Here is a 21728-nt window from a genome sequence, read left to right as displayed (position 1 = left end):
CTGCTCCCAGGGTGAGTCCCATACCCGTGCTCTGCTCCCAGGAGAGTAAATGCTCCAGGAGCCGGGCGACCGTGCCTTCTGGTCTACTGTTATAAAGGACGTGCTGCGTGCAGTTGCTGGCACACGGTTAGTTCCTGGATCGATTTAGCCCGTGACAACCTGCACATGTCTCTACCATTTGTCCCAGGATTCCCACAGGCCAGGTGTTTGATAGCAGAGGAAATGAATGAATATATATGGAGTAAGATAAACCACTCCGGGTAGAACATGATAGCTGCCTTTACATCCTTCTGTACAGAGGGATGAGAATGAAGATGATTCTAGAAGGGATGTGGCAGGCAAGTTTGGCTCCGAGTCAGGCAGGGTGATTGCTGGGGCAGGTGATGGAACGGGCTGGCTGTGGAAGGGGTGAGCGTCCCGTCGCCAGAGCTGTCCCAGAACGGTGTCCCAGGCATCTGGTGGCATGCTGTCTGTCCTCGGTCAGGCTTGTGCCACAGGATGCCTGTTAACCCACAGGCGCTCTGGTCCCTGCTTCAGGTTGCCGGGCGTCTCCACGTGGAAGTGATGCGCGTGACGGGGACCGTCCCGGAGCGCGTGGTGGAGGATGACTCTTCGGAGAACTCCAGCGAAGGCGGGAGCCTTGAGGTCGTGGACAGCAGCGGGGAGGTCATCCACCGGGTCAGGAAGCTGACGTGCCGGGTGAGAGGATGGGATGGGCGGGCAGGCGCCATAAGGGACTGCATTCGTCCACAGCAGTTCGACAGAACATCTTGGGAGTTTTTCCTAGAGCGTAGTAAATGTTAAGCTTTGTGGCCATAAATACAGCGGCGGGCAGGCCTTTCTCCAGAAGTAGAGCGCGCTTTCTGCTGCCAGTGGGTGAAATTTTAAAAGTCCGTGTGCCTTGGCGAGCAGGAAGTGCATACCGTTCAGTGAATCGTGCTTTTCCAGTAAAGGTAGCGTCTGCGGCAGAGACTCAGCCGCTGGGAAAATCTGCGAGGCCGTGTGCCGTTGTGCCCGGGCTCATGTGCTGTGGTGACGGTCGCGGGACGGACTGATGATCAGCGGAACCCTTCACGGGCCAGATGTTGTCAGATGTGGAACCAGTAACCGATTTACGTGTGTCATCGCTGACTCTTAAAATAGAAGTACTTGAAGGAAGCATTTATCAGAATTATGTGGCTTCTTTTTTTATCTTTAGGTAAAAATTAAAGAGGCAACTGGGCTTCCCTTAAACCTCTCGAATTTTGTCTTCTGTCAATACACGTTCTGGGACCAGTGTGAATCTACAGTGGCAGCCCCGGTGGTGGACCCCGAGGTGCCTTCCCCTCAGTCCCGGGACGCCCAGTACACCGTGACCTTCTCTCACTGTAAGGTACGGGCGCCGTTACAAGACGGGCTGCACAGAGACAAGGGACCTGGGTGCCGTTCAGAACCCTTCTTGTACCTTAGAAGCTCCCCCATAAGAATGTTTAATAAATGTAATATGTCTGTTGCGCTTTTTAACCTCAAAATGTGCTTCAGTACAAACTCAGATGGGAAGTGTCTAAAATAAAATCTGAAAGTCCTCTCCTTGAAGTCTTGGGCCCTAGAGGTGTAACGGCTTGTGACGGTTTGTATGTATTTAGATAAACTATTTTCTGTGCCCTCCAGCTTTTATCTGTGTGTGATGTTCACACAGCAATGGGCATAGAGATGGTCTCTTACCGTCATGCACGCCTAACGTCTTCGGAAAGTTTTTTTTTGTTTGTTTTTTACAAAAAATGTGGTCATGTTATGTATATTGCAGAATTATACCCTTTAATGTACATGAACCTCTTCTCATTCTTTGGAATATGGGATAGCACTCCTAGCATCACATTCTAATGCACCATATGAGTTTTTAAAGAAAATGTCAATAGACGAGGTGAATTTTTGGTGGCTTTGGGTTGGCCCTCTCGTGTGACCATCAGCCACCCTGCCTGGCTTTCACATCAGACAGCCCACAGGTTGTTTCTGAGAGACACATGCTACCTTCTGTTGTAATTTTGTTTTCCCTTGCACAATCCTTAACAGGTACCCAGACCCCTTCCTTTGGAAATCGTGCTTTTTCTTTCTGGCTCCACACCTATCAGATTTCACATCGGTAAAAGACTGTCGAGTCTTTCTTTTTCTGAAAACAAATGATTCGCTTTTTTTTTTTCTTTCACCTATGTTCACCAAGTCTGCTTCTCAAAATCCTTACTAATTATTTTTTGGTTATTGTTGCCTAAATACTCTTTTAAGCAGTCCCCATCTTTCTTTGGGTCCACAAAGCTAGTCCTGTAGAAGGACAAAGCCTGAATTTTAAGTACATTCTAATTAACAGCTGGCTTGACAAACGCTAGTCGCAGGGACCTGGAGTCCTTGGATTCACCGCGTGACTTTGGGGTGTTTTCATCAATAAGATGTATTGATTATCCTAATGGATCATTAGTTTGTTTTCCTTCTAAAATTCAGGCTCTGTCTCCGAATACAATAAATGAGAGGATAAGTAGTAGAATGTTAAATCAGTAGAGCACGGATCTTTCCAGAAATGAGAGCCGCAGCATCGCCTTCGCCAGAGACATCACTAAGATGTTGCTGGAAAGACGCTCAGCTGGGTCCCCCACCTGCCTCTTTGTTCCAGGCGCTTCCACACTCCCCCGTCCACTCAGCCTTCTTTTCCTCACGCTCCTCTGTCTGCGTTTTGTGACGAGGAGCTGGGACGGGCATGTTTGAGAGCAAGAGCAGAGTCATGAAGATAATTATGGGAAATTTAATTCTGTTCTCAGTCTCCCAAGCCATAGCAAGAGGCACTCAGACGTTCTTTTTTTGGGATGTGCTGATTAGCCTGCGGCGGCGGGTGGTCTAAGTGGTCTTGTAGAACGGCAAGGAGCCAGGTGTGGGGACACGGACTCGCTTCCGCACCCCACAAGCACTGGGATGCGGGGCAGGACGCTCCCGTCAGTGTCCGCCCTGATTCAACAGTGGGGTTGCGTTCAGTCCCTTCTTCCTTGCTAGTGTGAAGAGCCAGTGTTCCGGGTCTTTGCAGCAGCACAGGTGGTTTTCAGGTCGGGATCAGACGAGCCACCTCCAGAGCGGGTCCCTACCCCACGGAGAGGTAGAAGGGAAATGTCAGACCGCTCCGTGTGTGACTCGTTGCCCTTCCCTGGCTCCCGCTTGCCCCAGGACTACGTGGTGACGGTGACGGAGGAGCTCCTGGAGTTCCTGTCCGACGGAGCCCTGGCCATTGAGGTGTGGGGCCACCGCTGTGCCGGGAATGGCAGCTCCATCTGGGAAGTCGACTCTCTCCATGCGAAGACGAGAACGCTGCATGACAGGTGTGTACTTGGCCGAGCGGACGCAGGCTCGAGACTAGCACTAGCCCAGAGGGTAAGAGGAGGGGTCCCCGGGCCTGTCTCCTCCTTGCCGAAATGGGAACGATAAAAGGAGCTAGCGGGCATGGAGGGTGTTCGATGCGGGAAGGGGAGTCTTTTCAACACACAGGACGGAAACAACCACCTGTCTGCCCGGGTCACAACCAACCTTGACTTTGGCTTTGCACGATACACGAAGCGTATTTTGAGATGGATTGGAATCTTCCATGTGAAATAAAACTGTAAAGTTTATAGAAAGAAAAAAAAAACAGGATAGTTTCCTTTTTTTCTTCCTTTTTGGAAGATTTTATAAAAGTCTTTATAGAGCAATACTTGGACGCCGGGTCCAGCTGCCAGGGAGCCCATGCTGGGCTGCGGGAACAGGCTTGGGCATGGCAGGCTGCTCCAGCTTCCCACCCTTCTGTTCCCTGGTGGAAGTGGTGAGCAGTGTCTCATCTTTGGGGTCCCCAGTACTCACATGGTGACACACAGACTTCTAAGGGCCCGTCTCATCACTCGGGTCCCAGGGAAGCGTGATCCTTGCTTTGATGCCCCGCACACCCCGTCTGAGCAGCAGGTTATAGGGTCCCCAGTAGATCATCTGCCCGGCCACAGCCCTCTGTCCTCAGAGTTTCCCGGACACCAGGCCCTCACTGTTCTTACTGTTCTTTGGCCCCACTCTTCATGATGAAGCACAGTACACCGGGGCAGGCCCTCCACACAGCAGGGTCTCCTGGGAGCTGGTCACTAGGGACCTGGCCTGGGTGACAGCACACAGACCTCCCGTGGCCAGCTCTTCAGCATAAAGCTCTCCACTGCCCTTGGGGAAGTCAGACGTCTGCTGAACCACCACGGTCGGCTCTCAGATCCACCAGCCCTTTTCACCAAAGGCTTTGTACATCCTGGCGGCCAAGGTCATGATTTCTGTGCCGGTTCCTGTAACTCGTACCTCAGCTCCGGAGTAGGCATGCTCAGCCAACTCCTGAGTGAGAAACTCGTTCCGTCGAGCTTTGAAGATGCTGTTGGCCACAAGCTTCCTCTTCTTAGGAATTTGGCCCATCTCCTGCCCAGGAGGATACTTTCCTGGAAATTCAGTCCTCTGCCTCTTCCGTGACCTAGCAGTCTACTCCTGGCTATTTCCCCAAGAAAAACGAAAATATAAGTCCATAAATAGACTTGTTCACAGATGTTCATGGCGGTTCTTGTTGTAATATTCCCACACTGCCAACAACCCAAACATGTGAGAACATTTGATAAACGGTACTACGGGTCATGTAACAAATACTACTCCGCTCTGATAATAAGGAAAAGGAAACCCATTTGAATGAATCGCAAAAACATCACACCGAACCAAAAAGGTCAGACCTAAAAGAGTACGCGCTAGTGATTCCCTTTCTGTGAATTTCTGGAACAGGCAGAACTAATTCTGTGGGATGCTATGGGTATTGAATGGGAAGGGGCATGAGCAAACTTTCAGAGGCAGACAATGGGGTAGTGACAGAGGGGTGTGCCTATTCACAACTCATCAAACTCCACTTGAAATGTGGACATTTCACTGAATATACATATATTTACCTCAGTAAAGTAAAGAGGAGGGTGCTTGGGTGGCTCAGTGGGTTAAGCCTCTGCCTTTGGCTTGAGTCATGATCCCAGGGTCCTAGGATCGAGCCCCACATCAGGCTCTCTGCTCAGCAGGGAGCCTGCTTCCCTTCCTCTCTCTGCCTGCCTCTCTGCCTACTTGTGATCTCCGTCTGTCAAATAATCTTTAAAAATAAAGAGGAACGACTTCTACCATAGGGTTTCGAGAGTTAAATAAGACGGACGTGACAGCATGAGGCCCAGCCTGTAGTAAGAGCTCAGGGGATGGCGGCTCATTCCTGCGGCTCATAACATCGCTGGGCAGTGACGTCGCCGTTCACCGGGACGTGGTTTTGCAGGTGGAACGAGGTGACACGGCGAATAGAGATGTGGATCTCCATACTGGAGCTGAACGAGCTGGGGGAGTACGCGTCCGTGGAGCTCCACCAGGCCAAAGACGTCAACACGGGAGGCATCTTCCAGCTCAGACAGGTGCTGGGCGCGGTTTGGTTTGTTTCGTGTTTTCTCTTTGTCCCACTCTCCTGCACCATTTCTGGGAGCTTTCTAATTACGGGCTTCTGTGTTCCCTGGTTCTCCTCCCTTCCTTTACCCTCTGCCCCCACTCCTTGCCATTCCCATTCCTGGCTCCCATCCACGCCCCGCCCCCCACGCCGTGCCCCTCCCCCGACGCCCCCGCCCTCTACAGGGTCATTCCCGGAGGGTGCAGGTCACGGTGAAACCCGTGCAGCATTCTGGGACGCTGCCGCTCATGGTCGAAGCTATCCTGTCTGTCTCCATCGGCTGCGTCACTGCCAGGTCCACCAAGCTGCAAAGAGGACTGGACAGTTACCAGGTGAGACCAGTGGGGTTGAGGTAGCCTGCAGCGAGGCCCGGTTAGTGCAGGGTAAAGGCAGCCAGTGGTGGGGATGGAGACCTTTGGGGAATATGACAGCACTCCTCGACTTGACCTTTCGATCGGCTCCCCCCCTTCACATTTCCACCCACTGCCTTTTTTGTGAGATTTGAAAGACTCTGGTGGCTTAGCAGATTAATAATTAGATTAATAATTTTATGTGTAAACACACATATGGGTGCCGTGTTACTCATCTGCTTCTGGCAGATTCCATTTTCCAGCGGGCTCTAGATATGTGGGGGGACTCAGCATGTCCGCCTGGCCCCATCTGCTCTCATGAATACCAAACTGCCCCCGTACGCTGGCAGAGTTAAACAGTCCTGTGAAAGCTTGTTTTTTCATTTTTCAATTAAAAGTTGTCCCCATGATCATTTTTGTCCATTAAGTCCTCTTTTACTAAATCTTCTGTTCTCATTTTGAAAAAATTAAAAGATGGGGGGGCGTGCCTCGATGGCACAGTGGGAGGAGCCTGCGACTCTTGATCTTGGGGTCGTGAGTTTGAGCCCCATATTGGGTGTAGAGATTATTTTTTTAAATAAATAAATAAATGTTGGTAAACCGTGAAAGGTGAAAACGTCGAAGAATTGACGTTCATGTTACCAGTCCCAGTTCTTAATCGCTCCGTGAGAATAAACTTTAAGATTAGGAGCTTGTCCGCTGGGACCTGTGCTTCCTGCTCAGCCCCCAGGTCACTGTCAGATGTGAATTAGGGACTGGGAGGAATCAGCCCACCGAACTCTGCCTCCCTCCCTGCCACACGAGGGAGGGAGCAGTCCCCATTGTGACGGTTCTCTGTGGAGTCTGGGCAGGGGCCCAGCCGTCTTGAGGATGATTCCTCTTCTGTCTCAGTTTCCTTGCACTCCCTGACATTCAGGCAAAGACTTTCTGACAGCCAGGAGGAGCACCGGCTTGGCCCACAAGCCCTTAGGAAGGCATAGTTCTATCAAGCGCCACCTTCCCTGTCCCACCCAGGCCAAAATTAAACCTGATTCTCAGAGCCAGGGATAGTAGGAAGGAAGGCATGAGGACAGTCTGCTGGCTTAGGGGAGGCTTCTCCGCCAGACTTCTCCTCATATGTGGAATAGGAAGTTGGGCTGTGTGGGTTCTCATCCCAGCTCAGTCCCTCCCTCGGCCGTCAGCTCTGGGGGTGGCTGCAGGGTCTGGGAGAAAAGTCACCAGCCTAGAGCCAAGGGGACCTGGATCCTTCAGTCTAGCACGGCCTTCCTGGTTACCTCGTTGGGATAATGCAAACCTCTGGTTCCCCTCCTCACTTCTCCAGAATGATGAAGTAGACTTAATAATTCCCTGAAATCCCAGGCTATACTAAAATTTTGGGGCTTCTTAGAACTTTGAATTTGAGCCCTAAGTCATGATCTATAAAGCAGAGATCCTCAACTGACTACATGTTCACATTTGAGGAACCTTATGAGGATGGATTATTTGTACTTTTAAAACTGCTCTATCTCCTGAGTTAAAACCAGTTTTTGTCAAAATTCGTGCTTCCCCCAGCGCTAAATGCTCTTTAAAGAACACAGTACCAGTCATGCAGATTTAGACCGTGGCTGTTTCAGGGCGCCCGGGTGGCTCAGTCAATTGAGTGGCCTACTCTGGATCTCAACTCTGAACTCATTTTAGGGTTGTAAGTTCAAGCCCCATGTTGGGCTCCATGTTGAGCTCCACACTGGGCATGGAGCCTACTTAGAAACAATCAATATAAAAACTGACTCATTTTTTATAAAGATTTTTTAAAGATTTATTTATTTTGGAGAGAGAGAGGGCAGAGGGAGAAGAGTAGACTCCCTGCTAAGTGCAGAGCCCAATGTGGGGCTCAATCCCACAACCCTGAGATCATGACCTGAGCTGAAGTCAAGAGTTGGATGCTTAACCGACTGAGCCACCCAGGTGCTCCCTAAACTGTGACTATTTTAAAGCTTTTATTTTTCTTTGCAGTCATGCTCAAGGTCACATCCAGGACTTATTTTGTTGACATAATACTTTAGAAATATTCTGATGCCATAGCTCACGCCAGTCCAGAATATGCTGATTTCATAAATTATACATCATGAAAGCTCAGGCTGGTTCTCCTTAGTCTTTGCTTAGAGGTTCTCCTTAGTCTTAAAAATAATAATGATAAATTTGAGCTGTTTGTACTTTATTCAATAATATGGGGATTAAGTCAAGAAAAATTACTTCGGGGGCCATCTGGCTGGCTCAGTCAGTAGAGCATGGGACCCTTGACCTCAGGGTCATGAGTTTGAACCCCACGTTGCATATAGAGATTACTTAAAAAACAAAATCTTAAAGAAAAAAAGAAAAATTACTTCCGTATTAGGCATGCATTTAGTAAGTTAGTTGTTATTCAAATGATAACAGTGGGTTCCAGACTTTTTTTTTTTTTAAAGATTTTGTTTATTTATTTGACAGAGAGAGATCACAAGTAGGCAGAGAGGCAGGTAGAGAGACAGGAGGAAGTAGGCTCCCTGCTGAGCAGAGAGCCCCATGCAGGGGTTCAATCCCAGGACCCTGAGACCACGACCCGACCCGAGCTGAAGGCAGAGGCTTAACCCGCTGAGCCACCCAGGCGCCCCCTGGGTTCCAGACTTTTAAAACAAAGTGAATTTTTGAAGTCTACACAGAGAATACATTTAGCTGTATTTTTAGAGCACTTTCAGAAAGCAGTATATATTGAAGTATACTTACATATGAGAGTAAAGTAATTATATTTTTAAAGCGCTTAAAACGGTTTGTCTTTTTATGACTAAACCACTTCACTGCCTGTTTGAATATTAACCCTCCAATAACTGGAAAAAACGAAAGACGATTATTACATGGGTGGGCCAGTGTTCATTTGCATAGAACCTGCCTCCCTAGAGACGGTTATTCCCTACCAGTGGGAATTTTTTTATTCTTCTGTCTAGGGAAACCTGTCTCAACTCAACCCTTATATTTTCAACGTGGTGATTTTGTTTTGCCAAATGTTTTCTGCCAAAATTGTTACCTTATACAATTGTTGTAAACTCTTGGTTTTAGGTTTAGGACAGTTCTGATTTTTCTCAGCCGGTTGGTTTGGTGCTAACATAACCGGTAGTGGACGATAGTGGATCCAATGTCCAGCAGGGCGGGCTGTGCTCTTGAGACAGTCGTACGTGAGGAACCCTGTCTGGGACTAGACTGAGGCTCCCAGTGGGCTTTTGCCTGTGAGGATTCCCTCAGTGCATGTGGTGTGGTGCAGGGGGAAAGGACGCTGAGTGGGCCAACTGGCAGCCTGGCTTCCAGTCCTGACTCTGCCACGATTTGTGTGGATCCTTAGGTTAAACCTTAAACCATTTCATCCTTCAGGGCTCTGGCTGCCTCATGGCTAAACCAAGAGGTTGGGCAGTAGAGTCTAGTTCTGCCATTTTGTCTTTCTGAGTTCTTTCCACATGTCAGGTAGCCCACCGCGAAACGCATATCCACCACTCCGTAACGATAGGGTGAGACCTGACCCAATGAGGCTGACTCCTAGTCCCAGGGAAGAGAGTTTGCGTTGTTTTTTGTTGTTTGTTTGTTTTTGTTTCCTTTATTAAAAACATAACAAAACCAAACTTAAATTCTTCATGAGAGACAGGTAAATTAATAAACCCACTGAACCTTTCTTGCAGTTCATGTAAATGTTGTATTTGGTGGCTGTCCGTTGTAACGTGCGTGTTACGCTTAAAGAATGACCCGTGTGCTGTTCCAGAAACAAAATGCATGTCCTTTGTGTTTATTTTTTTCCTACCAGAGAGATGATGAGGATGGCGGTGATATGGATAGTTACCAGGTATCACTGCTGCTGTCCTCCTGTGGCATGGGGCACAAGCTACTGCTAATGGCTAGCACCCGCAAAGCAGAGGGCAGGGAGGAGGAAGCAGGACCATCGAGCAAGAATGTGCAGTCTTTCCCTCGCTTTGGATTTGCTTTAAACATAATCAGGGATCCAGTACTATGGCCACAGATCACTCTGTCCGTACGAAGTGTGTGATCAGACTGCCTCGCTGCTGTGCTGTCTCGAATCGGCTTATAAAGACTTGCGAAGCAAGACCGTTGTCACTGTGTTCAGTTAACGATTTTTCAAACCAGGGAATTATCCATCCATAATCTTTAAGTCAGACCTTGTCTTTTCTATGCAAAACTACATTTTGTGCCTCATGTCCGAGAGAGTAGGATTATTCCAGTAAGGGGTTGTCATTTAAAAGTCTCTCACTGGATAGGAAATTGAAAACATTCCATGTACACAGTTTAGTTGGGGTTAGCCAACTTCCTTCTCTCGTTAGGACCCAGCTTAATTATCCATAACTTGGAGAATTTAAGTCTCAGCCTTTTCTTTATGGAAATTTAGATTTTTTTTAAAAAGGCACCTGTGAACTTGTACCTCGTCAGCACTGGCTAGCCTGCTGTCATGGAATGTGGGAGGAAGGGAACAGGCAAGGCGGGAAATCAAGGTGAAGTGTTCCGGGTTCGGTCCCCAGTCTTTGTACTGACTCTCCACCGTTTTCCCAGGTGCCTTCCTGAATGTGAACTGTGGGGACGTTGTAGATAGAGCCTCAGAAGCCCTCTGCCGTCTGCTCTTAATGTCACGTCTTAAGGGTTAGACTGGAATTAGGCACGTTAGGGAGCATTTTGAGTAGAATCGATGGGTTTCTTTCTCTCGTAACTCTATTAAGAAAGAAAACAAACAAATGAAAACAGACTTCAGAGGACGTCCCAGTCTCCCCCTTGGATCTCAGCAATGCCATTAACTCATGTCTTGCTGCTGTCTGTGCGCTTCCTGCCACGTTGTTCATGGTTGCATAGAGAGTCCCAACGGCTGCTTCTTCAAGCATGGCTGATGCATGCTGGGTGTTTGCATGGGAGACTTTTGGTGACCCTAATGGTCGTGGTCAGGGGGAAATCTCTGCAGCCAGTGTGAAAGGTTCTCTGCTGATCTGTTCTTTGCAAATCAGAAAATACATGTTTTGACGCCATTGAACAATGAACTATGAAAATGCCTGTTTTCTTTTTTCCATTCCATTTGCTGGTCTGTGATTTAGGCTCTGTTCATGGTGTCCTTCTGCTTGGAATCACACGTCCTTCCCTTCAAATGAATAGCTCTAATTTAAATACACACACACACATCCATCCCATGTAAGAATCATCCCACAGCTGGAATAGTTTGAGCTTCTCTTGCTTTTAAGTATAATTATCTTTTCGGCAATCCAGGGGCCCTGATTTCTGAGTACTGGGTTCCTTGATCAGCATGCTGTGTTTCTGAGGCCGCTTTGCTTTCTGGCATATTAATCGCACAGCAGTGTTCAATGGCCTTTCCTAATGAAAACTTTCCTGATCCATGTAAACATCTTTGTTTAAAAAACAGAAAGAAAGAAATAGTCATCTATGTATTCTACAGGAAAATGTTTTCCCTCCCCGGTGTCAGGAAGAAGACTTAAACTGCGTGAGAGAGAGGTGGTCTGACGCACTCATCAAACGACGAGAGTACTTAGATGAGCAAATTAAAAAAGTCAGCAATAAAAAAGGTACGTGAGATTACGCTCTTCCCCGGGAGTGACTTTTCCCCTTCTAGATGGTGACGGCAGGTTGTTTCCTCCCCTCGGTTGGACAGTACTGTCTTTGTGTTCTGACCTCGTAGCAGTTACAGTTCATCGTGACACCTTTGGCACCGTATTGAATTGGAAAGTAAGAAACGTTCATAAGCCACCACGTGAACCGTGACGGTAGACTTGCATTCTGTTCTGATGAAGGCAAATGCAGTAAGAGCCGACATGGCAGTGTGAGGCATTCCGGGCTCCCGACTGGGACTGCCGGCCGCTCTAGGGTCCCCCGTGCCGGTCAGCGCCCAGCTCCTGTAGGGTGGGTGCAGGCAGGCCTGAGGCTGGCCTGCAGCTCCCTCATGGCCACGCAGCTGCAGGGGTTTTGCTGGTTTGCTAATGTTGCCGGCAGCCGGGGCTCCAGGGGAGACGTGTGTCCTGCAAACCCGTAGTCTCTCACCCCGGCGTGATGATCTGTGCATTGTGGTGGGTCCTGCATCAAAGGACGCGTGATGAATGTTCATCCATTGCAGGCAGAAGCTAGCAGGAGCTCTCCCCTCCGTAAAACATCTCGGCTCAGCATTCTGGGTGCTCAGCCGGCTCATGGAAACTCGCTCTGACTGCACCCAGGTAGCTCCAGGGCGCAGTTATGAATCAGAGGGTTTCAGAATATGTTCCACACAATCTCTTTCATCAGGAACATAAAGGACAATAAAGTTAGTTTTACAGAGTGGTGTGTGGCGTGTTTGGTTTTTTTTTTTTTAAGATTTTATTTATTTATTTGACAGACAGAGATCACAAGTAGGCAGAGAGAGAGAGAGGAGGAAGCAGGCTCCCGTCTGAGCAGAGAGCCCCATGCAGGGCTTGATCCCAGGACCCTCAGTGGCTTTAACCCACTGAGCCCCCCAGGCACCCAGTGTGTGGCGTGTTTTAATCCTCTGTGCGATGGTGTCGAGTTTTATAAAGCAGTGACCTTCCTTTATGGCACTGGGTCTTCCCAACAAGCGAATAGAGTGGACTTGGCTAGTAGAGGCCCTGTTTGATCAGGAAGCCCAGACTGGTCTGTTGAATAACTTCCCAGAGTACAGAACCAGGAAACAACCTGTGTTCTCATCCCCGTCCTGGTGCTCTTTCCATGTCGCTGCCCAGTGGGCTGCCAGGTGAGAGCCCGAGCCTCTCTGAGCTCGTCGGGGTCTCAGGCTGGAACTTTGAAGCCTCCCATCCTCTTTCGGAACATCATGGATGTTCAAGCCCCTTGGGGTGTCACCAAGTGAAAACCTATTTATTTTAAATGTGGAAGTTGTCTTTCCCCCGTCTTGGTGCTCATCCCCTCGTTTCATCCTGCAGACAAGACGGAGGACGACATGGAGCGGGAAGCCCGACTTGTGGAGCAGTGGGTGGGGCTGACCGAGGAGAGAAACGCCGTTCTGGTGCCCGCACCGGGCAGCGGGGTCCCCGGGGCGCCCGCCCACTGGTGAGTGGCCTATGGAGTCACGGAAGGACTTTCCAGGACTGGCACAGTCCGTGGGGAGTGTCGTGAGCCGCTCAGGGAAAGACCCACCATGCCCCATGCTGCCCTCCCTTTTTCCTCCCCCACGGCAGCCAGCTTCCTCTCCCAGGAGGCCGGGGAGCACCTCAGTTTCTCCGCACGAGCAACTTGGACAAGGTTTCCTCATCTCCAGAAATTCTCTTACTTTGCCTTAAAAGAAGGGTGTTTCCAAAGTCTGCTTGAAGGGGGGAGAAAACTTATGCTTTCTTCTTAGAGTATGCTTTCTTTTTCAGTTTGGTCACTAGCGTGGTCAGGTCCTGGTGCTAAATTAACCGTGGTCAGTCCGCTGATTGTTCCGGCTGTCCCGGTGTTCATCAGTGACAGTACGGCGTCCTAGGCTCGGGAGTCACACAGGTCCTGATTTAGTTTCCAGCTGCAGCTCTTCAAGTGTTGAGTGTCATTAACTCCTCTGAGGCTTTTTTTTTTTTTTAATTTTATTTATTTATTTGAGAGAGAAAGAGAGAGCACGAGCATTGGGGAGGAGCAGAGGGAGAGGGTCTCGAACCCTGGACGCTGAGATCATGACCTGAGCTCATGACCTGAGCTGAATGCAGATGCTTAACTCACTGAGCCACCCAGACACGCCCGCCCCCCCCCCCCCACCGAGGCTTTATTCCTAATCAAAAAATGGAGCCTTGTTTTTGGAACTGTTGAAAAGATTAGAGGTAATATATTAACTACTGCTGCTGCTGCTTATTCTCATTCTCACTCTTACCACAATATGTCATAGGCATTTAGGAGAAATCAGACTGCTTGTAACAGAGGGTGTACCTGCCCAGGTAGTCTCTTTAGGGTACACACGGAAACATCAGCAGTGTTGTGTCGGTAATGAATGATCAGGGGAAGTGTAATGGAGTTGATAATATTATGAAACCAGAAAATCTGAATTGCTGGCACATAATTTGAAACCTGATGTTTGTCCCTGCGGATTCTCCCGCTGTCCCGAAGTCCTACAGGGCACCCACGCTGTCTGTCTGCCAGCCACGGTTGCAGACCGCCCCTTTTTTCCCAGTTTTGTTCTGCTCCTGAGGTCCTGTCTAGACAGTCCTTCTCCTTACCCAGTCACTTTATTTGAGCCATTTCGGAACTTCAGGTCATCTTGACTGTTTGTAAAATGTGGAGACCTGGGTCCTCCCCCCCCCCCACGTTATTTTGATTCACAAGAGGAATTATTGGCCCAGGACTTCTCATTTCCAGAGCCACCACACACGCACCCCCCCCCCCAAGTGACTCAAATTTAAACAGGCCAGTTTTGGTCTTTTTCGTAGACAACCCTTCCTCCTTTAATGTCTTTCATTCTCTCCTGCTTTAAGCTTTTTCAGTGTTGTCTTTTTTGTTTACTTCCTCTGTTCTGATCTTGTGCCCTGTCTCCACTCTTAAATAGTGTCCCTTCCCTTTTTCCCATCACTAGCACTGTTTCTAGAAAGCTGTCAAATAATCTTTGTTTCAGTTAATTCCATTTGATTTATATAACTGGTAGTTCTTCATGGAAGTCACATAATTCTCATAAGTCCCGTGTTAACAGGGACATCAAGAGATGTGCAAATAGGGGCGCCTGGGTAGCTCAGTGGGTTAAGCCTCTGCCTTCGGCTCAGGTCATGATCTCAGAGTCCTGGGATCGAGCCCCGCATTGGGCTCCCTGCTCAGTGGGCGTCTGCTTCTCTCTCTCCGATTGTCCTTTCCCCTCCTCATGCTCTCTGACTCTGTCTCTCCCTCTCTCAAATAAAATCTTTAAAAAAGAAAGAAAGAAATGTGCAAATATTTCATGAACAGAATCTCTATCCCCCCAGTGGTTCTTTTCCACGTCCACACCTCTGTGGTGTTCAGTTATCGAAGAAGATGTAAAACATGTATTTTGTTATGATTCAATTTTGTTCTTAAATTTAGGGTCCCACCGCCTGGAATGGAAACTCATATACCGGTTCTCTTCCTGGATTTGAATGGTAAGCAAACCCCAGTGTCCGGGGCCCTCGCGTGTCACTTAGGTTTGGAATCTCTTCAGACCCAGCTGGTTTTGATTCCCGAAACGACTTCTCTCATCACTCACACGCTGTATCTAGGTGACAGTTTTAGTCCAGCCAAACGTGTAAACCTTGACGTGGCGCATCACTAGAAGAGAGAAGTGGATATTTAGTCTTAAAAAGAGAGTTCTGAGAGATTAAGAACTACACACAAAAAAACGTTAGATCAGTTCCAGTTGGGAGATGCTAATGGACACGGGAATTACCTGAGAACGTAATCCCCCCTTGGAGATTCCGAATCTTTGGGCTTTGCAGGGCCCTGGGAATCTGCATTTCTGATTAGTGCTGTTTGCTCCCCGTCCCCAGTAGCGCTGATGCCAAAACATGGCTCCACTGCAAGCCCTTCATTGTTCTTTGGATTGAACCTGCCAAGAATGATGGTCTGCCATGTATTTCAGCAGGAAAATCCATTTTCAGAATGAAATCTAAATGAAACCCTGTATGTAGACTACAGAGGCCAAGTTCCCAAGCAGGGGGATGGGCGGGCTCAGGTAGGCTTTTCGCCCAGCCCCCGGAAATCTCAAAACACAGCCTGGAAACCTGTCTTTTGGAGGGAAGACCTGGGAAGGGTGACTTTGGCTCTTCCTGGAAATACTTAAGAGCCTGGAAGTAGGACGTGTGCCTCGTGAGGTGTTGGGCTCCCGGTTATTAGAGGTATACACACGACGGCTGCATGAGCACGCAGAGAAATTTGTGAAGGGTGAATCCCAGGGCTTTGGAAGAAGATGAACTCCGTATTTCTCCCAAGTGCTTGGAACTTGGATTCCAGGTTGGTCATTGAGCTGTTCAGATCTCTGATCGTGTGTAAGTTGTGTAGGTGGGACATAAGCAGAACACCAGGTTACACGAGGAATTGACCTCAGAGTCTAACCGCCGAGCCTCCACCGTGTTTTTGTCGTGAAAATCTCTGCTCCCAGGACTGCATGTGGAGTAGATTGGTCCATTTTATTGGAGACTTATGGGGTGCCTTCTTGGCTCTCACGGTGGTTTCTGGAAAGGATAAAACCTACAGTGAGGACTAGCATCTCTGTTCCAACTGTGGGATAAGGAAGAAAAGAAAAAAATGAAAGTGTGTTACGTGTAAACATCGTCTGTGGAAAGCATATTTTTAAAAATTCAGTGCTTGGTTAAAAAATGACTTTTCCTTCCACTTCTGTTTCTGTGCCCCGGACTTGGCCAGCCGATGACCTCAGTGCCAACGAGCAGCTCGTGGGCCCCCACGCGTCCGGCGTGAACTCCATCCTGCCCAAGGAGCACGGCAGCCAGTTTTTCTACCTGCCCATCATCAAGCACAGTGATGAGGAGGTAATGGACCCCCACCATTCCGTTCCTGGGCGTCAGATAAGTGCACCTGCCTCCGGGCCTGTCTTCCTGGCAGACTGCTCTGGTCTGCTTTGGGGGAGAGGACTGGGGACTTGAAAAAGTGGGGTGTGTGTTTTCGCTCAGAAAAAGAGAGGAGAAACACATATGATTCAGTGGGGTAGCGTGTCTCTTCTTGCTCTCATTTGTGATGTCAAACCACAGCCCCTGAGCTGGGTCTTTTCCATGTCCCACACCCTTCTCCTGTCCTTAGGTTTCAGCCACAGCCTCCTGGGACTCCTCAGTGCATGATTCCGTCCACCTGAATAGGGTCACGCCGCAGAACGAAAGGATTTACCTAATAGTGAAGACCACGGTCCAGCTCAGCCACCCGGCTGCTATGGAGTTAGTATTACGAAAACGGATTGCGGCCAATATTTACAACAAACAGGTAGTAACGGGACCTGACTCTGTGGTTGCCCACCTGAGCTCAAAGTTTCTTCCTTCCCCCTATCACGAAGTCGTGTTTTGTGGTGCTGAGACAGTGGGCGTGCAAGCTGTCACCACACTAGCCGAGTTGCAGTCCGATTCCTGTTGACCCCCGATGAGGGGGCATGAGGCCAGCACAGGGAGATGTCACCCACGAGAGACGTCTCTCCTTGGCTGACTTTGACACCCATAACCCTAAGAGGCAGTGGAACTCTGACACGCCGCCGTTTGAAAAAGGCTGAGTGCCAAGACCAAGCAGGTTCGTGACAAAACAGGACCAGGGGCAGGCCCAAAATGAATCGTTGCTGCTTCCCCAGATCTCATCCCGCAGGTGCTGCCAACAAAATGGACCCTCTCCAGTTTTCTCCCGTGTGAGGATAGATTGATTAAACCCTGTCAGATCACGGGGTACCTGGGTGGCACAGTCAGCTGACATCCAGTTCTTCTTGAAATTGTCTCTCCTCCTGTCCCTCCTGCTTATGTGCCTGCACTCTCTCTCTCTCTCTCCCTCTCCCTAAAATAGGGGCTCCTGGGTGGCTCAGTGGGTTAAACGTCTGCCTTTCGCTCGGGTCGTGATCCCAGGGTCCTGGGATCGAGTCCCACGTTGGGCTCCCTGATCATCGGGGAGCCTGCTTCTGCCTCTCCCTCTGCCCCTTCCCCCTGCTTGCGCTCGCTTGCACTCTCATAAATAAATAAGTAAATTCTTTTAAAAAATAATATAAATAAATCTTTATTAAAAAAATGGACCCCAAATCCCTGAATGGACTACAGATTCTGTCATCTAATCCCCATGTGACAGATGGACGCTGCTGTCCTCCGGGATCAGAGACAAGGATTTTTCAGTTCTGTTTTTCTGAATATTGTATGTGTATCAAAAACATAGTACTTGATTATGCTTCTGTAATTTGTAAAATGCCGAATGATTTAAATGTATTTCACATCGCTTAATTCAGCTTTCTTTTCTTACTAGAGCTTCACGCAGAGTCTGAAGAGGAGAATATCATTGAAGAATATATTTTATTCCTGTGGTGTAACCTATGAAATAGTATCCAATATACCAAAGGTAAATATATATATATTACTTTTTTTTAAATACTGAAATAGATGTATTGGAGGATGTGTTAATTCTTAGAACTTCTTTTTTTTTTTTTTTAAAGATTTTATTTATTTATTTGACAGATAGAGATCACAAGTAGGGAGAGAGGCAGGCAGAGAGAGAGAGAGGAGGAAGCAGGTTCCCTGCAGAGCAGAGAGCCCAATGCGGGACTCGATCCCAGGACCCTGGGATCATGACCTGAGCGAAAGGCAGAAGCTTTAACCCACTGAGCCACCCAGGTGCCCCCATTCTTAGAACTTCTAAATCATTTTCTCACTACAATTTGGATAAAAATACTATTCACGTGAAAGTATCGTAATTAAAAAAAAAAAAAAGATATTGTCACTGTTTTCTTGTCCCTTCAGGCAACAGAGGAGATTGAGGACCGGGAAACACTGGCTCTCATGGCAGCAAGGAGTGAGAATGAAGGCACGTCAGACGGGGAGACCTACATAGAGAAGTACACGCGGGGCGTGCTGCAGGTGGAGAACATTCTGAGCCTCGAACGGCTCCGGCAGGCAAGTGACAGCAGCATCTGGACCAGAGGGCGAGAGCACCAGCCTCCCCTCTGAGTGGACAAAGATGAATTCATTTACCAAACACCTTCCCTCTGCATCTGTCAGAGAAGGAGAGTAGCAGTCTCCTCAAAGTAGTTACTGTGTCAAAACAGAAAATAACGTCTCGTTCTGTTCAGCACCTTCTGCTTAAGCACTGTGCCCAAGTAATTTAGTAACATTCTTTCGTTTAGTCTTCAATAATGGCCCTTGGAGGGAGATAGACACTGTTAGAACCCCCTTTTGAAAGTGAGAAAATGGAGGCGGGCAGAAGTTAGCCAGCCTGCCTGAGGCTACACTGCTAAGAAGTTGGTAAAGTCGGTGGTAAACCAGGAAGGCTGGAATCCATGTGGCTTAGCCACATGCTCTTACTGTTGCCCTGATTTTGGGGGGTCCGGGTTAACTTCTGCAACAATAGCAGGACAGTCAGCTGAAGCTAACTCACTAGGCAGTGCAGATCTGAGACGGGAATTGCCGTGCGTAGAAGCAGCAGGTGAAGTTCATAGAAAGTGCATTGAGAGCAACGAGAGGGCTGAGATCGGCATGGGTCGGAAAGACCTGCCTTTAGCGGAAGTCCCGCCAGAATTGCTGTGCGAGTAAAACACAAATCATAAAAGTTGGTGGTTGTTTTGCAAATGAGATCTCTCGTTAGGGCTCTTTCTTCTCTGTTTTCTCTGTCTGCCTCTGTAAAAAATCTACCACGTAAATGTTCTTAGTTCAGCAGTTTTCCTGGTTTTAGGTATGGAAAGCATTTTTGGTAGATCAAGGAAGGAGAAATTAGTGGGTACCGTAAGAGTCCAGCTTCTCTAGCTACGGGAGGGAGCGTGGGCTTGAAATGATGGGTCTTTCTGTATTTTCTAAACTGTCCATAATAAACATAATACTATCTGTCATCAGAGGGAGAGAAACAAGTGTTATTTTGACCTTTGCAGGCGGTCACGGTCAAGGAAGCACTGTCCACCAAGGCTCGGCACCTGCGGAGGAGCCTCAGCACCCCGAACGTTCATAATGTGAGCACCCTGCCGAGGCTCTTGCTTCTGGGACATGTCTCAGGGCTTGGGGTGCGCATGGGAGGGGACCTGGGCTCATGGTTCCTGGCGTGGGCATCCACGCAAGCCTCTCCTCTCTCCCCGGGAAACACACCCAGGACCACAGTGACCGTCCCACACCTGAGCCTTTAGTGGGGTCTTCCAGATTTCTCTTTAGGAGGGCACGTCCTTGAGAAGTAAACTGAACGTAGCTGGTTTAAGGGTGGAAGAGTCAGTGACAGGTCCTGGCTGTGTGCTGTTCTGTCCTTGCTGCCCTGATGGATTTTCCCGTGTCCCCGGCAGTGTGATAGGGCGCGGGCACCCCCACGTCCACGCTCTCCATGTCCATGGTCTCTCCGTTGGCCGTTTGATTGTCATTCTCAACCAGTTCATCTAGAAAGTCCAGTTGACAGGAACTGCTTCTCGAGGAGGGGGCACAGTCATGGGAAGAAAGGACAGACTAGTGCATGGACAATTTCAAAGCAGGCTCCTCTCCAGAAGCAGCAGAGTAAAGGATCCTGCCCAAGAAGGATCCTAACCTTGCTGCTCTCCAGAGTTGCTGGGCAGCGATTACAAACACGGTGACCGTTCGTAAGCGCGGCCTTCCAGCAGGCCACAAAGCCACTCCCAGCACATCCCTGTAGTCGTACACACAGGTTCCTTCTGACCACAGTGCGATTATTTAGAAACCGGTAATTAGAGACTCATATGGTGCGAACTGAAAAATGAAAACGGGTATACACATGAGTGCTTGTGGGATGCAATTAAAGTGGTATGAGAGGAAAACTAGGCTCTGTTCCCTATTACTCTGTTCCTACAGATGAATACTAACAGAGAAAAGGAAAGAACAGGAGCCAGTCTTGGGGATGTATGTATCTCGTAGTAAAGAGTAAAAACCCCGAGGGAAACATCTGGGCTAACAGTGAAAGACGGACCACCTGATGGAGGCTTCTGTCCTCACTCCCAGCCCCCTGGGGACCTACGTCTGATCAAGACTTTGAATCTGACTGCTCATGTTTAGGGGGGACAGAAGAGAACGCTGAATGACACAAAAGGAACTCTTGTTAGCAAGGGGAAGCTCTAGAGGAACAAATGACCTAGAAAACGGAAAACGTGTGAAGTGTTGTCAGCCGGACTCAGAATTAACTGACAGTGTGTCCGAGACATTTGAACACGGGCTGTCAGATACCATTTAGGAATCATTTGACTTTTTACACCGTGACAGTGATATTCTGGTTTTGCTTTTAAGTTTTTATTTTTTTAAGTAATCTCTACATCCAACTTGGAGCTTGAACTCGTGACTCAAGAGTTGCATGTTCTTCCGACGCAGCCAGCCGGGGACCCTGCGGTTACGGTTTTTTTTAAAGGGAGGAGGGATTCTGTATTTTTTAGAGATTCACAGAGAAGTATTTATAGATAAAAGATTTTTAAGTCAAAAAAATCAGAATAAAAGAGTTTTAAAGGTAATAGATATTAGAGCAGAATTATAATAAATTCAAAGAAGGTGCATGAAGGTTAGAACAGATGTGTATGAATAGAAAACCAACAATAGAATCAACAAGCTGAAAAGTGAGCTTTTTGAAAAGACTGGTCAAATGGACTGACTTCTAGTTAAGATGAATTGGGGAAGGAAGGAAAATATTGGAATATTAATTCTAATATTATTGATAATAAAAAGGGATGTATCACTACAGAGAGGACAAAGATTTAGACCGTGTAAGAGCAAGCTATGAATAATGTTATAGCAGTAAGTGTAAAAGCTTCAACAAAATGGAATTTTTTTTTAAAGGATTTTATTTATTTATTTGACAGAGAGAGATCACAAGTAGGCAGAAGTGGGGTTGTGGGAAGCAGGCTCCCCGCTGAGCAGAGAGTCTGATGCGGGGCTCCATCCCAGGACCCTGAGATCGTGACCTGAGCCAAAGGCAGAGGCTTTAACCCACTGAGCCACCCAGGTGCCCCCAAAATGAAATTTTCTTACAAAAACCAAATCATAGAAGAAATTGAAAATCTGAATGCAGCTATTGCCATAAATAAAGCCTAAACTCATGGAGAGGGAGACTGTGTTCCTTGATGGGAACACGAGTAACAAAAAAATTGGCACATCTCCCTAAACAGATCTGTATAAATTCCCAACATAATTTCTCACAGGATTTCATACGCTACCCCCAGATTTGCTGTGGAAGAGCAGAGTTGAAGGTGCATAAGCTTTATTTACAGGCCAGAGATTCCAGGCCTCCATGTTCCCCCCGAGCTCCTTGTAGAAACGCTAGAGGAGACA

General features: G+C 48.2%; 1 protein-coding gene and 1 pseudogene across 1 annotated transcript in view; one reads left to right on the top strand and one right to left on the bottom strand.

The window, feature by feature from the left end:
* The window catches only part of KIF13A (kinesin family member 13A), a 199800-nt gene that overhangs the window by 167029 nt on the left and 11043 nt on the right, over window positions 1-21728 (top strand). Inside the window, 14 exon segments of the mRNA XM_046004604.1 lie at window positions 538-699; window positions 1199-1372; window positions 3187-3338; window positions 5312-5444; window positions 5659-5805; window positions 9629-9667; window positions 11300-11399; window positions 12759-12885; window positions 14848-14903; window positions 16162-16286; window positions 16555-16731; window positions 17740-17832; window positions 18231-18383; window positions 19352-19429. Coding sequence (XP_045860560.1) covers window positions 538-699; window positions 1199-1372; window positions 3187-3338; window positions 5312-5444; window positions 5659-5805; window positions 9629-9667; window positions 11300-11399; window positions 12759-12885; window positions 14848-14903; window positions 16162-16286; window positions 16555-16731; window positions 17740-17832; window positions 18231-18383; window positions 19352-19429 — 1716 coding nt within the window.
* On the bottom strand, window positions 3694-4434 carry LOC123941553 (annotated as a pseudogene).

The sequence above is a fragment of the Meles meles genome, chromosome 5 (assembly GCF_922984935.1).
Source record: "Meles meles chromosome 5, mMelMel3.1 paternal haplotype, whole genome shotgun sequence".
Taxonomy (NCBI): Eukaryota; Metazoa; Chordata; class Mammalia; order Carnivora; family Mustelidae; genus Meles; species Meles meles.
Note: the sequence above shows the minus strand (reverse complement) of the source record. Positions and strands in the feature narration are given on the sequence as shown.